The following is a 17127-nucleotide window of genomic DNA, read 5'->3' as shown; positions in this document are numbered from 1 at the left end:
GTGCCGCGCTACCCATGTATGGGCACCGGAAATTGGGCAGCGCCAGGACCCAAAATGGAGCCTCCCTGGCAGGTAGGAAATCCAGGGGATTTATGGGATTTTTCCCAATCCGGGCTGCCAGCGGGAAACGGTTTTACTTTATTTATTTATGCAATAGTTTTACAAAAATCAAATGCAAACTCAAATCATATTCATTTACAAAGTACAAACTCAAAAATACAAATTCAGATAAAAAAATAGAGATACCCCTTACTCACCCTTACTCACTCTCCACCCCCCTCCACCCTGTGCTAACTTCCAGCCTATTCTCTATTTTGGTTTATATATCCAAATTTCTTTTGTATGCCTTTTGCATATTCATTTCATTCTATTTATTTTGCTTGAGCCCTTCACCTGTCTGCTAAAAGATCAACATTTTCCACAATTTGTGCTTTGTATTCATCAAATTTCTTCCAATCTTGATCAATTTTCTGCTTTGATATCCCTTTGCTTTCTCCTATTTTCCTTGTCATGTTTTGATATCTTATCAATTTAATTTGCCAATCTTCTATTTTCGGAATTACATCACTTTTCCAATTTTTAGCAGTCAGAAGTCTGGCTGATGCGGTAGCATGCATTGTTACCTAGGCACCTGTCTTTTTCCTTTATGTCTTCACTTAACATTCCTAGCAAAAATAATTTGGGAACTTTTTAAAAAGAATATTTCAATATTTTCTTCATTTCTATATAGATCTTATCCCCAAATTCCCTGATCATTTTGCATTGCCACCATCTATGTATATACGAGCCCACCTCCTCATGACACTTCCAGCATGTATTATCACTTACTTTGTATATTTTCGCCAGTTTTGCCAGGGTAAGATGCCACCTATATTGCGTTTTTAAAACATTCTCCCTTAAATCATAATTCAGGGTAAATTTAATATCTCTAATCCATAATTTTTCCCATTTCTCTACCATTATTGCTTTTCCTAAACCTTCTCCCCACTTTATCATGACCTCTTTCGTTTGCTCCTCTTTAGTGTCCCATTCTAATAACAAATCATATAAATTTTGAATATATATTTTTATCTCCTTCTAATAGTATTCTATCAAATTTTGAATATCCTTTTTCAAATCCCAAAATTTTGACTTTATGTAATCTTTGGTAAATTTGGAAATATTCCAGCCAAACATTTAAATATTTTTTAACCTTTTCATATTCTTTTAATTTTATATTCCCTTCATTTTCTTCCAATAATACTTTATATGTTGGCCACTTCCCTTCTAAATTTTTCCTTTTTACTGCAATTATCTCCATCGGTGATATCCACCACGGCATCCTTGGTTCTAATATACTTTTGTGTTTTTTCCAAATTCTTAATAGTGATTTCCTTATGATGTTATTGTTAAAATTGCTGTATTCTTTTAATTTTTCCTCCATCAAATATTTGTGCCATCCGAAGGCCAGGCTCTCCCCTTCTAGATCTAATACCTCCGCATTCTTTAGCTCTATCCACTCTTTTAACCACATCAGGCCAGCTGCATCGTGATATAATTCTAGGTTAGGCAAATTGAAACGGTTTTAAATACGGGGGTTTCCCATGAAAAACGGGAGACTTGGCAGCTATGTTGCTTGCAAATCTGTCTTAGGAAGATTCCCATTACAAGAAAATGCCACTGACCAAACAAAACCTCTCTTGACCTGTCCAAGGAGCCCTCCGTCAAATGCAGGTATATTAAGAGAAATTCTGGCAATAAATTTATTTTGCATGAATGGTTCCAAGCTGGAGACTGCCAAGCAGACAGCTATGACTTCATTGGCCTGAAATACCAACTCACTGGGAAGATCATTCTGTTTTATGAGCACAACAACCAGACACATTAACGCCAAAAAGGAATCACCCTACATACATCTTCCATTCTTATCAGTATAATCTCCAGATTAGTCTGGACTTTATTAAGGAAAATATACGGCAAGTGAATGTAAAGTGCTCAATACAGCTAAGATTTTCATGTAGTCAGACCATTTCTGAACCAGATTTTATACTTTGAGATGAGTAATTTGATGGTCTCCGGTTCCAGGAAAAAAATGTTCAACAAAGTGTATTAGGGCGATTATTGCCCTCATGTGAGCTACAGAAAATGACCTTTGCCAGGTTGTTCCAGTAACCTGATACTGTTTATAAAAAAAATCATAATAAAAAAGCTGTCTGAAAGAATTTATTGCTCAAGGCTCACACAGCCCATTATAAAAGTGTTCATAAATGTAACGACAGACTTACTTAGGGGATTAAACAAATCCAAAGAACTCCTGCTGCCATACCCTGCAATAGTCATTCCCAATTTGTACAATTAAATCATAGAATCATAGAATCATAGAATCATAGAGTTGGAAGAGACCACAAGGGCCATCCAGTCCAACCCCCTGCCAAGCAGGAAACACCATCAAAGCATTCCTGACAGATGGCTGTCAAGCTTCTGCTTAAAGACCTCCAAAGAAGGAGACTCCACCACACTCCTTGGCAGCAAATTCCACTGCCGAACAGCTCTTACTGTCAGGAAGTTCTTCCTAATGTTTAGGTGGAATCTTCTTTCTTGTAGTTTGAATCCGTTGCTCCGTGTCCGCTTCTCTGGAGCAGCAGAAAACAACCTTTCTCCCTCCTTTATATGACATCCTTTTATATATTTGAACATGGTTATCATATCACCCCTTAACCTTCTCTTCTCCAGGCTAAACATACCCAGCTCCCTAAGCCGTTCCTCATAAGGCATCGTTTCCAGGCCTTTGACCATTTTGGTTGCCCTCTTCTGGACACGTTCCAGCTTATCAGTATCCTTCTTGAACTGTGGTGCCCAGAACTGGACACAATACTCCAGGTGAGGTCTGACCAGAGCAGAATACAGTGGTACTATTACTTCCCTTGATCTAGATGCTATACTCCTATTGATGCAGCCCAGAATTGCATTGGCTTTTTTAGCTGCTGCATCACACTGCTGACTCATGTCAAGTTTGTGGTCAACCAAAACTCCTAGATCCTTTTCACATGTACTGCTCTCAAGCCAGGTGTCTCCCATCCTGTATTTGTGCCTTTCATTTTTTTTGCCCAAATGTAGTACTTTACATTTCTCCTTGTTAAAATTCATCTTGTTTGCTTTGGCCCAGTTGTCTAATCTGTTAAGGTCATTCTGAAGTGTGATCCTGTCCTCTGGGGTGTTAGCCACCCCTCCCAACTTGGTGTCATCTGCAAACTTGCTCAGGATTCCCTCAAGCCCATCATCCAAGTCATTGATAAAGATGTTGAACAAGACTGGGCCCAAGACAGAACCCTGTGGCACCCCACTAGTCACTACTCTCCAGGATGAGGAGGAGCCATTGATGAGCACCCTTTGGGTTCGGTCAGTAATCCAGCTACAAATCCACTGAATGGTAGCATTGTCTAGCCCACATTTTACCAGCTTCTTTACAAGAATATCATGGGGCACCTTGTCAAAGGCCTTGCTGAAATCAAGATAGGCTACATCCACAGCGTTCCCTTCATCTACCAGGCTTGTAATTCTGTCAAAAAATGAGATCAGATTAGTCTGACATGACTTATTTTTCAGGAACCCATGCTGACTTTTAGTGATCACAGAGTTTCTTTCTAGGTGCTCACAGACTGTTTGCTTAATGATCTGCTCTAGAATCTTTCCTGGTATTGATGTCAGGCTGACTGGGCGGTAATTGTTTGGGTCCTCTCTTTTCCCCTTTTTGAAAATAGGGACAACATTTGCCCTCCTCCAGTCTGCTGGAACTTCGCCTGTTCTCCAGGAATTTTCAAAGATTATTGCCAGTGGTTCTGAAATCACCTCTGCCAGTTCTTTTAATACTCTTGGATGTAGTTCATCTGGCCCTGGAGACTTGAATACATCTAAACTAGCCAAGTATTCTTGTACTACCTCCTTACTTATTCTGGGCTGTGTTTCCCCTGCTGAATCATCTGCTCCATATTCTTCAGGTCGGGCGTTGTTTTCTTTCTTGGAGAAGACAGAGGCAAAGAAGGCATTGAGGAGTTCTGCCCTTTCTCTGTCCCCTGTTTGCATTTCACCATCTTCTCCTCTGAGTGACCCCACTGTTTCCTTGTTTTTCCTTTTGCTACGGACATACCCATAAAAGCCCTTTTTGTTGCTTTTAACCTCTCTGGCGAGCCTGAGTTCATTCTGTGCTTTAGCTTTTCTGACTTTGTCTCTACACGTGCTGGCTATATGTTTGAATTCCTCTCTGGAGATTTCCCCCCTTTTCCATTTTTTGTACATATCCCTTTTAAATCTTAACTCAGTCAAAAGTTCTTTAGATAGCCAGCCTGGCTTCTTTAGGCACCTTCCATGTTTCCGTCTCATTGGTATTGCCTGAAGTTGTGCTTTTAATATCTCCCTTTTAACAAACTCCCAACCATCATGAACTCCCTTCCCTTTTAGTATTACTGTCCATGGGATTTCACCCAGCGTTTCCCTAAGTTTTCTGAAGTCGGCTTTCTTAAAGTCTAGAATTTGGACCTTAGTATGCTTGGTTGCTCCTTTCCGAGCATACTAAGGTCCAAATTCTAGACTTTAAGAAAGCCGACTTCAGAAAACTTAGGGAAACGCTGGGTGAAATCCCATGGACAGTAATACTAAAAGGGAAGGGAGTTCATGATGGTTGGGAGTTTGTTAAAAGGGAGATATTAAAAGCACAACTTCAGGCAATACCAATGAGACGGAAACATGGAAGGTGCCTAAAGAAGCCAGGCTGGCTATCTAAAGAACTTTTGACTGAGTTAAGATTTAAAAGGGATATGTACAAAAAATGGAAAAGGGAAAATGTTCTTGCAAGCATGAACTACACTCCTACAAGGAGGCTACCCAGTGTGTCTCTGCATGATTAATGTCTCCAGCCTTATTTCATTTCAGTTGATTAATTCTGCTACATCTCAACCTTTGGTGTGATAGGATGGGCCAATTTCTCTGAATTAAAAGGTGTACTAGTTATCTGTTCCTAGAAGGGGCTACAGGTGTCTCTTCTGCACAAGTCACTGTTCTGAGCTCACCTCCTTTGAATCAAGACACACCTATCCAAACAGCCCATCCAGAGATGAGGGCATCTCTATGGGATGATAGATTTTGTTCTTAGAGATTCTGAAAGCAAATCTTTTGAGTGCAAGAGTGAAGCATGCCACCAGCTTTATTAAAAACAAAACAAAACCCCACTAAGCATGCCTCAGCTCTCAGAAGTTTGGGAAACACAGATCTACACAAGCCATATTGTAAACAGACAAGTCAAAATGCTGTCCAAAAAGGGGAAACTCATAGTGACACTTAAATGCCTCTTATGTGGACTTTATTTGCTTGTTCTGCATTGTGAAACAGATGGAAACATATTGAGTGTGTACAAGCCTCCGATTCACTTCCAGCATTCCACTGACAAGGTCAGAGACTCCTCTACCTCAGTGTACAGAACTACAATTCCCAAAATTCCCTAGTGAAGGGAAATTACTGTTAAGCCAATTTAAATTTGCAGTGCCACTTCTGCTTCGTATCCACCTGTGTTTCTGACCACTTTCAGCACTGCTGAAAGAAAGCACAACCTACCTCAGAAGTGAGCTATGCAGCTGGGTGCTGGTCAGCAAGCCAGCACCTCTCAGCTCGACATGGGCACAACACTGGCCTTATCTGGCATGGTGATTTGAATTTGTATTCTACCCTTCATCTCTAGATCTGTGATGTGTGATTCTATCTAAGGGGCAGCTAATTTCAGGCCCAGGAAGGCCCCGTAACTCCTTGCTACGCTACTACGTGTGTCTTTTGCCTGCATTGACTCCTGGGAAACAAGAGAGACCTCTTTTCAGCTCTTGCTAGGAGTCACATTCAGGTGGGAAAAGAATTACCTATGAAATATGTGAATTTGTTTTTATATGCCACAACTGCAGCTAGAATATTGTTAGCAAAGTACTGGAAGACACAGAAGACACCTACTGTAGAGGAATGGCAAATGAAAATGTTGGACTATATGGAGCTTGCTGATCTGACCAGAAGACTACGCGACCGGGGAGAGGAGAATGAAGACAGAAGAGGAATGGAAGAAATTTAGAATTTATTATAAAAAATATTGTAGAATTGATATATGAAGAGAAATATAAGCTATTTTGTATGTTGCAGGTTAAGAATCAAGGGAGAGATATTTAAAATTTAGATTAGAATTTTATAATGGATGGTAAAGCGTAAGAAAAAATGTGGTAATTGAAATTAAGGATAGAAAATATGAGTAGAACCTGCGAAGAATGATATGCAATGAACCGTTAGAAAGGTGGCCCAGGGAAGTCCATGACTGAAATGAAAGGTGAATTACTAAATTAGATTTATTTGTTATTTGGATTTTTAATGTTCTTCTTTCTTTCTTTTTTTATTCTTTTTTTATTGATATGAATGGTTTTTGCTAAATTAGTAGCGTGAGAAACCATCAGATTGCTTCTTCACACAATCAACTCTAGGACAAGCAATTAACACTGGGCAGAAAGCCAAGGTCTACTTCTGCCTTAGTAACTGCTTCTCATTGGTTGATATCAGCACTGTGACCTGTTATCAGAGAAAGCTAGCACAGTATGTGGTGTGGTCAGTGTAGGAGGAGAGGTGCTGTATCGGTTGTGAGAGAGACAGAGAGGAAAGGATTTATTTTACTTTATTTTGAGTTCTAAAGCTGTACATAGAAACTCTGGGTTTTCTTTTATTTTAATAAATCCTGTATATAGTTTTACTCTGCGTCCAGACGTCTAGTCATTTAAGTTACCGCCAGAAGCTTCCAGAAAAACCTGCGCAAACTCTGCTGTGTTCAGGCTGAAGTTACACCTGACACTTAAAAACACTAAGAGAATATGGTATGTATATATAGTTGTCATTGCTTCTTCTTTTTCTTTATATAAAAAAATCTTAATAAAAATATATATTTTTTAAAGGAGTCACATTCAGCTCCTTCAATCAAGTCTGATTTACCTTCACTGTTCTTGGAACCTATCCACATGTCCACTACCATGACCTTTGGGATGCAGCAGTTTACTTATTCCAAGAGCTCAGCATTACTTATTCCAAGAGCTCCAATCAATTAGAGGGGAAACTGCAGAGAGAGGCCAACCAATATTGACTTTTGGAAGAATATTAACACCCAGTCTAAAATCTTAACAATTAACTATTCAAATAGTGTACTGCCATTTATGGACTGATGCTAAAGCAACATGTTTGGCAGAGATCCTGCTTCACCATTCTCCCTGCAACCCTCTTCCTCAGACACTTTCTCTTTCAAATACAGATCCAGATATGTGGCAGGTGGGGGAGAAAGAAGGATTAAGAGCAGCAGTGCAAGGGATGTGCACGTTCCCAGCCATATACCCTTCCAAAAGTGTCATTTTACCCCAAATCAACAATACTACAAAATACATCTGTTTTCTACCTGCCTTCCTGCCTGCTTTCTGTTAGTCCTTCCTTTCTGCTTTCTGGCTACTGGGCAAGCAGAGTCAGCAGGACCTCTGATCCTCTGCTCAAGTAGTAATCATCTGTCAGTGGTGGCACAGCAGGGCCCTCCTTGTTTTTGGGCGTGGAAGCTATTATTTGGCCACTATGCATTGAATTAAGAACAGATTGCAGCCATAAAAAAATTCCTTCCAGTAGCACCTTTGAGACCAACTATGTTTGTCATTGGTATGAGCTTTTGTGTGCATGCACACAGTATCTGAAGAAGTGTGCGTGCACACAAAAGCTCATACCAATGACAAACATAGTTGGTCTCTAAGGTGCTAAGGGACGCGGGTGGCACTGTGGGTTAAACCACAAAGCTTACTGATCAGAGCTTGCTTATCTTCTGCAGGCAGCCCCCCACTGCCCCATGTTCCCCATGCCACAAGAAGGGGTGAGCCACTGGTGGCCATGCTTAGGTAATGGGACCCCTAACCATTAGGTCTAGTCGCGACCGACTCTGGGGTTGCGGTACTCCTCTCACTTTATTGGCTGAGGGAGCGGGCGTACAGCTTCCAGGTCATGTGGCCAGCATGACAAAGCCGCTTCTGGCGAACCAGAGCAGTGCATGGAAACGCCGTTTACCTTCCCGCTGTAGCGGTACCTATTTATCTACTTGCACTTCAATGTGCTTTCAAACTGCTATGGCCATGCTTAGGCACTGCCAATTTCACCACCATGTGAAGCAATATCATCTAGAGCAAGGGTTCCCAAACTTTTTATTTTATTTTATTGTAACTCCTTCACTTGTGAGGAGGCAAGTTTCTGTGGCATTTTTGACCCACAGGATATATCTACCTGGAAAACAAAACAGCCCCCTGAGAATACAAAAAGAAAAAAGCTGTTCCTGTTTGAACATGAAGATGGGTCACCAGGACAAGGGAGTCTTCACATAGTACTTAAAAACTGCAATGCAGGATATTGAGAAGGCTGCCTGCCACCTGATAAAACATGGTAAGAGCAAAAAGGCAAAAACAACAGGAAGACCGTCCATATGTGCCTTAAGGAAAGAGGGTTACTAAAAAGCCATACATATTTAGCTATGCAAAACGACCACATTTAGCCTTTAACTGACTGCTGAACAGGGAACATCATCAATATTCACTGACTCAAAGAGAGGAAATTAAATGCAAGCTTCTTTTTTTTAAAGCATCACTGCAAAGGACGGAAATTGCAGCTCAACCCTCTCAGAATACTAAACAATTGACTTTAGGCTTCCCATGGCACAACCAGTGTCTTCTACATGGACTCTCCTGGCTTTGGTCTGGGCTATACTCCATGGCAGAACTGTGTACAATGAATTTGGGCAAATCCAAGTAGCTCCTGAAAACTACCAAGGAAGATTGGTACACATAATGCAAACACTTCAGTGAGACTGGTAAAACAAGTGATACAGGGGTTAACGTCTCCGTTCACGAACGTTTCGGAACTCGAACACCGTAAACCCAGAAGTAAATGTTTGGTTTTCAAACACGTCTTGGAGGTCGAACAGGAAATGCGGCTTCCGCTTAGTGCAAAACCCTGAAGCCTAGCTGTCGGCTATTGAGTTTCAGTTTTCGAACGTTTCGGAACTCATAGAGTCATAGAGTTGGAAGAGACCACAAGGGCCATCCAGTCCAACCCCCTGCCAAGCAGGAAACACCATCAAAGCATTCTTGACATATGCCTGTCAAGCCTCTACTTAAAGACCTCCAAAGAAGGAGACTCCACCACACTCCTTGGTAGCAAATTCCACTGCCAAACAGCTCCTACTGTCAGGAAGTTCTTCCTAATGTTTAGGTGGAATCTTTCTTGAAGTTTGAATCCATTGCTCCATGTCCGCTTCTCTGGAGCAGCAGAAAACAATATTTCTCCCTCCTCCACATGACATCCTTTCATATATTTGAACATGGGTATCATATCACCCCTTAACTTTCTCTTCTCCAGGCTAAACACACCCAGCTCCCTAAGCCGTTCCTCATAAGGCATCATTTCCAGGCCTTTGACCATTTTGGTTGCCCTCTTATTATTTATACCCTGCCCTCCCCAGCCAAGACCGAGCTCAGGGCAGTTAACACCAGATACAAAACAATTGATTAAAATACAGCTTAAAAACAAGATTAAAAACAACATTAAAATGCAGCCTCATTTCGATAGAAACTCAAATCAAAAACTGTTTAGGGAGTAAAATGTCAAGTCTTCACCAGGCCAACTATCCAGACTGGTCCTATGTGGACCAGAAAAAAGCCAGGGAAGTCCCCAAATATGAGTTCCATCACAGAAGGAAAAAGAAAAGAGGGGGAGGGGTCAAGTTGGTTCCATGCCAAATGCCAGGTGGAACAACTCTGTCTTACAGGCCCTGCGGAAATAAATCAGATCCCATAGGGCCCTGGTCTCATGAGACAGAGCGTTCCACCAGGTCGGAGCCAGTGTTGAAAAGGCCCTGTCTCTGGTTGAGGCTAATCTGACTTCCTTAGGGCCCAGGACCTCTAGGGTCTTGCTATTTATGGACCTTAAGGTCCTCCGCAGGGCATACTGGGAGAGGCGGTCCCGTAGGTACGAGGGTCCTAGGCTTGAAAGGTCTTTAAAGGTCAAAACCAGCACCTTAAACCTGACCTGATGCTCCACCGGGAGCCAGTGCAGCTGGTAGAGCACTGGGTGAATATGCTCCCATGGCAAGGACCCCGTGAGGAGCCTCGCTGCAGCATTCTGCACCCGCTGGAGTTTCTGGGACAGTTTCAAGGGCAGCCCCGCGTAGAGCAAGTTACAGTAGTCAAGCCTGGAGGTGACCGTCACATGGAACTCTGTGACCAAGTCAGGGCGGGAGAGGTAAGGGACCAACTGCTTGATGCGGCAAAGGTGGAAAAATGTCACCTTGGCATTTTTGATGCAGAACTGTTTGGGTTGGTTCTTACAGTCCATCATGTGAACCCTTTATAGCTTCATCCACAGCCTGAGAGCTATTGTTTTAAATTCTTCATCTAAATGACATCCTGATCTAGGAACTTTCACTGCTCTAATTAATTCACCCAATAAAAATATTAAAAGGACCATTTCCGATGTGGTGCCACTGGTACAGGGAACCTACAGCCACATGGCGAGCCTCTCTTCTACAACACTTAGCCATATGGAAAGATGACTGCCTCTAGCACACATATTCACTGTGGAATATGATAAAAGATGATCATCTGTATCCTATCTTCCCATTGTGGCACAATGTTCCTTTTATCCTTTTTTTCTCCTGGAAGGCACTTCACTTCCTTTTGGGTGTCCCCACCTTGGCATTTTCACCAACAAATCACTACAATACTTTTGAGGTGTGAAGACTTCAAGCTTGTGAAATCTACGTACAGTGGTGCCTCGCAAGACAAATTTAATTCGTTCTGCGAGTCAATTCGTTTTGCGAAAAATTAGTCTTGCGAATCCCATAGGTATGCATTGATTTTATTTTATTTTAATTTAATTTTAATTTTTTGCCCATAGGAACGCATTAATTGAATTTCAATGCATTCCTATGGGAAACCGTGATTCGCTAGATGAATTTTTCACAAAACGAATTCGTCTTGCGAGGCAACCTCCGATCGCAAAACCCATTTGTCTAGCAAAAAATTCGTCTAGCAGGGCATTCGTCTAGCGAGGTACCACTGTACTTTATTTTTTTCCTAGAACCCCAAGACCCACTACTAGCTGAAACCATGGGAAAAATAGTGGCTTAGAAAGGGAGACCGGCAGACATATACTTACTAGGTTTTTTTATACCCTGTACCTTTAAAGCACATTCTCAACACTGCTACCTACCTGTAACTAGATCTGGGGATCATAGTTTTACAGTTCCCAGCAACCCTTAACAAAATAGAGTGGCCAGAATTCTTTGAGGGAAATAGAGTGTTCCAAATGTGCTTTAAAAGTATAGTGTGTACACAGGGTTGAAACAGACATCTTCAAGGGTCCAGGCAGCCCAGGAACCTATTCTTAGAACCAAGATTACGTACATGGATTTCACACAAAAATCCCATTCCTGATTCCCCCTCCTAGTCCCCAAAGCTCTCCTCATTTCAGCAGCCTAGTTGCAGAACGGAAGGGGGTTAGGGTTTTCTGTTGTTTACAATTGGGAGTCAAAAATCCTTGGTTATTTCCTGAAAACCACCCAGATATCCACCAGAAGATCCCAATCACCTCCTGCCCACCTGTGCAATAGATTGAGACTATTGAAAGAAAGAAGGTCATTTGGAACCATGACTACCTTTCGAGGCTATTTAGCACATTGTAACAAACTTGTCATGAGGCTGGCGGGGGCACAACTTAAATCACTCTACTTATGATGTAGCTGGATATTATGGTCTGGCTTTTGGCAAGTTGCCAGTCTGTAACCATACACAGAGATCCTTATCTATGTACAGTGGGAGGGGGGAATCATACTGGAACATGTGTTTTTTTTTAATTTGGCAAACAATTTAAAGCACAGGTATGAACATCCCCCCCTGCAATAAACCAGACTAATTATTTTGAAGAGGGACAGCAAGCCCCATCAGCCACTGTAGCTTTTGTTTGGAAACTATGCTACTCCTTCTTCACTCCCTACCCCCAATTCCTTACAGTTAGCCAAGGGCCAATCCTTCCTTCTACCACATGTGCCCTGCCCTCCCAAACACATGGCTTAGAGATCTAGTTACCTCTTGCGCTTAATGCTTCTGGAGCTACTGTATTCCAATTGGGGGCAAGGAGAGAGGGGAACTGCTGTGATTTCAGACTCCCACAGAAACCCAACAGAACAAGCCAAGGTGATGTTCAGTGGGGTTTCTGTGACAGATAACTGAATGATGAAGTAGGACTCACAAATAGACACAGTTCTCTCTTGGCAGGGACAGAAAACACACACAAACTAACTGCTTCCAAGAAATCTCTCCCTATGCAAAAGCAACAGCTGCAAAAGCATAGTTATTAATAAATTGCTTGGGGACAACCAGGTTTTGCAGTTAGAGCATGCAAAAAAGGGTTATAATTTTTCCATCTCATTCAATTGAAAACTGCTTAGTAGCAACAGCTTGCCAAAGCCAATTCCAGAAGCCCACAGCCTTGCTGAGCGCTGACGTCTGCCTTCCCCCTTCCTTTTGCGGAAGATCTTGAATCTGTGCAGCCATGACAAATCTAAATGGGCTTCTGAGCCACAAAGATTCCCCTCATCTGTCTTGTGCTTCCTGTATGCAGTCACTGCTGCAGACGGCAAGATTAAACCCCAATTTTAGACTCATGCACGTTCTGTTCCACTCCTTGTATATGCCAGTAAAGCATTGTGAACCTGTGCAAATTTACTCAGAAGCAAGTCCCATGGATTGCTCTCAAATACATAGGATTACAAATAGGAACTTTAGATTTTCCTCCCTGCTCCCCCACCACCCTGCTTGGTTGTGCCTCTCCCATCTCACCTCCTTCAACCTTTCATTCATCCCACCAGATGCTTCCTTCCAGTCTCTTTTACTCATCCCCACCTCCAGATCTTTAACAGCAGCATCCTATGCAGGCACCAACAGGTGAAAAAAGATTGCTTCCATCACAGGGCGAAAATTTTCATCTGTGGATTTCTGCAGACCCAGCTTCAGCTAATGGCACAGGAGCAGACCTGGTAGAACTTTTTCCCCTTGATCAGTTGGCAACCTTGCCTGCAAACTCCCACCAACCTATACGTTTTCCTCCATCCATCACCTGGAAACTTTTCTCTCCCCCAACCTCCGCGGTTTGCAAGGCTGCTCTCCGTCGGGATGAGGTCGCTTAGGTCTTTCCACCCAGCCCTCTCCGGCGGCGCCTTTGGCCAACTTACCATATGGCGATCCTGTCCTTGGGGTACCGCAGCCTCTCCACGCAGCCGAGGAAGTGGGGCAGGGAGTGAGCAGCGTTCCTGGCGAGGACGGCGAGGAAGACGGTGGGCTTCTGCAAGGCGGATTCCGGCAGGGGATCCGGGGCTGAGCTGGGCGTGCAGCTGCCCCTTGGAAGCCAGAAGACCAAGGAGAGGGGCAGAAGCAGCAGGATCCGGGAAGGGGGGCGAGAGAGGTCGAGGGTCGCAGCCATGTTTCGGGGGACCCCAAGTTCTGCCCTTCGGGCGGGGGCAAAGGAGAGTCTCTTCTGGCAGTCGCGGCCGGGAGTGCGCGTACCTGGAGAACAGGCTGGAAAGGAAGGAGAGGAGACCGGGCTGCCGCTGCCCGCGCAGACACGCTTCTCCTTTTTTTATTTGCTCAAAGAGGAGAAGGAGGGGAGGGGGGAGGGGGAGGGGGGAGGGGGCCTTCTCTGCAAAAGGTGGCTTGCCTGGCAGTGGCAAACCTTTCAGCTCGTGGAGCAAGTAAAAACAAAAAACGCGTGCTCCTCTCTCTCGATATTCCCTCCTCTACCGACCTCCCAGACGACCAGAGGGCTTTTAAAAAAGCACATTTGCAAAACTAAGTGTATTAGTAATCGTAAGTAATGCTAAGGAAGGAGGGAGAGGTTCGTACAAACATTTCAGATGTTCTTTTTCTTCTGATCCCTTTCGGGGTCGGATTGCACCGCGCACACTTCGAAATTAATGCTACCGGTAGGTGACACGTGAACACAATATGGTGGTGGAATTTCACGGACCGGTGGCTCAGTGGCTGTGTTCTTTTTAGATTCTAAGAGCTCCATCTCCATGCATGTCGGAGAAAAGAGGTCGCCACACTGTCCTTTCACTGGTGAGCTAGTGCACTACATGTAGGGAGCTTTTTACATGGGGGAATAATTTTTTTAAATGACACATGGGTCAGAAGTTGTGGTCCAGAATTCTGCCCCTTGTAGCACAGCCCTCTTTATGCATGTGTATTCGCAAGGAAATCTCACTGACTTCAACAGAATTTACTCCCACAGGTAGGGCTATAGGACTGCAAGAGTGATTGAGACATTGCGGACTCAACAACCTCATTAGGTATAATGCCTAGAAAGGCCATGGTGGCTGAATCATACATATGCATATCCCTACATACACACACATCCCACTCTCTCCTTAGGCCTTTTCTATGAAGCCTCTGCCTTAATAAATGAAATAACAGATTAGACTGGTTGTATTGGGGTTTTCCTGCTTTGTGTTGACTTCAGTTGCTCTACCTGCACATTTATGGCTAAGGATTATACAGTAACATACTTTCCCTGCATTGAGGTTGCAATCCCATGCACATTGCAAGCCCCGATGAACTCATGGTTCAGTAAGGATGTGATTATGGATGCTTCCCAACAACCTGTTTATTGAACATACATCCTGATACGTTTGTAGGGAACTAGACGGTGGTTGGCTGTTTAATGAGCATTCACTCTTAATTTGTTTGTAGAGATTTTGTGTTTGGTGTTGGGAATCCCTGCTTCCAGGAAGCATGCACAGCATTGGCCTACAGTACTTGTCCAGCTAAGCCACCGACCCAGTCTACTACTCCCTGTTAGAAAGCAATCATAATCTAGAGCAGAGCTTTCCAAACTTTTCATGTTGGTGACACACTTTTTAGACATGCATCATTTCGCAACACAGTAATTCAGTATCACTAGCAAACTGGAGGTTAAACTAACCCCTTTCTAGCCCTGTGAGGAGCGTGGGGAGTGTTCGTGTGACACACCTACACACTGCGGCCGACACACTAATGTGTCACAACACACAGTTTGGAAAGCACTGATCTAGAGTTTATAGCCCAATCCTATGCATGCATACCCAATGCATTCACCCAAACAAATGTAATTAGGACTGTAACATAAGTGCAGCTGGATAACTCAAGAAAATGACCAGAGCATTTTGATTAAGAAGGAAGCATTTCCCCACCACCATCCACCAAGTTCCATGAGGCTCCCAGTTAAGCCTATGTAGGATTGCAGACTAAGATTCAGATTTCTGTGGAACCACTAAACTATTTGGCAATCCATGCAACAGGAAGCAGATGTATGGGACAGTTCCTTCATGAAACAGTAGCATGTTTTCATTCTTCTCATTATGCTTTCAATAAATGTCCCTCAGAAGCCAAAAAGGAGCCTTTTCAGAGTTGCCAATGTGTGGGATTATTTTTAGAAGGCACTTAATAAGATCACACTTCTAGAATTTCTTTCATGAAACACAAAACTGAGTGAACTAAACAATCTGCTTCACTTTTTGTGGAAGTAGTAAAGTTTGCTGCAATGACAGGGCTTGGACAGATGTTATTTATTTATTTATTAATTATGCTCTTTATCAAGTTGAACTCAGAGCAGTTCAAAAGTTGTTCATAGGCAGCTTTGCACCATCCTCTTCATCCTCAGATGGAGAAGACCTATTTATCTATAGCAGTAAAGCTGTCAGTATCCAGAGTTACTAGTATCTAATCAGCTAGGAATCTTCTGGCTCAGAACTTTCCTCTGCCATGAAATTCAGCAGACAGAATTAAGGAAGACACACTTTGCCACATGGGCACAAGAATAATAATGACCCATGTAAACAAGCTGCTGAGAAAATGTATGTGAAATGTACACTCGCCGGATTTAGAAGGCGATTGGGCCGCATCCGGCCCCCGGGCCTTAGTTTGGGGACCCCTGAGTTAGTTCAAAAGGCCACTCATGACGTAGACATTTTGCTCAAGTACCTCGAGCACCCCACCCCACCCACAGAGCTGGCCCTGCCAGTGCAGTTTGGGAAGAGCTGCTGCTTTTTTCCTGCACAATGCTTCCCTGTGTGTTGGTTCTGGAGGGGTCAAACTTGGGAGACAATCTTGTTCCATTTTCCTTGTCCTGTACTTGCATTGGATTCGTGCCTTGACTCGTAGACCACAACTACATGCCAATTGCCACATGCAAGGATCTCTGCAGACAGAGCATCCTTAGCAGTGACACGCAGCGCAACCCCAAGGAGAAGCATGGTTTTACCTCATTTGTCACACCATCAAAAATATCACTTGCTGAGTTTGGCAGATCAAAGGGCTGGTTTTCTAGTTAGCGGGCAATCCTAAATTGGCAGCTGACCATTTTACAGAAACCTTAGGGAGAAATAAATATTAGTTAAGAAATTATGCTGGGTGAGGTGGGGGGCTGTTTCTGCTTCCCTGCTAGGGTGTGTTCAATTTTTCAACTTTCAAATTCCCCAAATGTGGGGTGCTAAAAAGTTGTAACGTGGCCTGGGAATTCAAAAGAAATTTTGGTTAAATTAATGTAATTTAGCTTTGCTTGTTAAGTTAAAGTATGTGTAAAAATGGATAGAAATCATTAAAATTATTTGCCAAGTACTTCCAGTTATATTATATATTATATATTGTTATTGTTATCAGTATTTATTATTTACATTTTCAGAACGTAACATTTTTTAAAAATGGTTTCCCGAAAGTAGTTTATGTGCTTCTTAATTACAAAGCTAAATGTTGTCCGGTCACAAATAGTAGATTTTGATTCTTGACACTCACTGAAAACATTTGCAAAATTTAATTTTCTCCCCCTAAATGACTACCCTCCTCCGTCCCCCCGCAAAAACCCCTCCTTTAAAACTCCATTTCAGTTAGGATCTATTCAGAAGGCCTTGGGTACTTCGTGCTCTCAACCCGAGGCTTCTGCTGCTGCGCTAAGACCCGGCCCGGTCGCAAACGCCTCGCAGGAGGGGGAACCTTAGAGCTCGGCCGCATGTTCCGCGGGGGACCCTGCAGC

At 43.0% G+C, this 17127-nt stretch overlaps 1 protein-coding gene across 1 annotated transcript in view; it reads right to left on the bottom strand.

The window, feature by feature from the left end:
* The window catches only part of COLGALT2 (collagen beta(1-O)galactosyltransferase 2), a 67596-nt gene extending 53733 nt beyond the window's left edge, over nt 1–13863 (bottom strand). Inside the window, exon 1 of the mRNA XM_035122594.3 lies at nt 13298–13863. Coding sequence (XP_034978485.2) covers nt 13298–13545 — 248 coding nt within the window. The 5' untranslated portion in view covers nt 13546–13863. The remainder of the gene's footprint in view (nt 1–13297) is intronic.
* Between the last annotated feature and the right edge of the window lie 3264 nt (nt 13864–17127).

The sequence above is a fragment of the Zootoca vivipara genome, chromosome 7 (genome assembly GCF_965207765.1).
Source record: "Zootoca vivipara chromosome 7, rZooViv2.hap1.1, whole genome shotgun sequence".
Classification (NCBI taxonomy): domain Eukaryota; kingdom Metazoa; phylum Chordata; class Lepidosauria; order Squamata; family Lacertidae; genus Zootoca; species Zootoca vivipara.
Note: the sequence above shows the minus strand (reverse complement) of the source record. Positions and strands in the feature narration are given on the sequence as shown.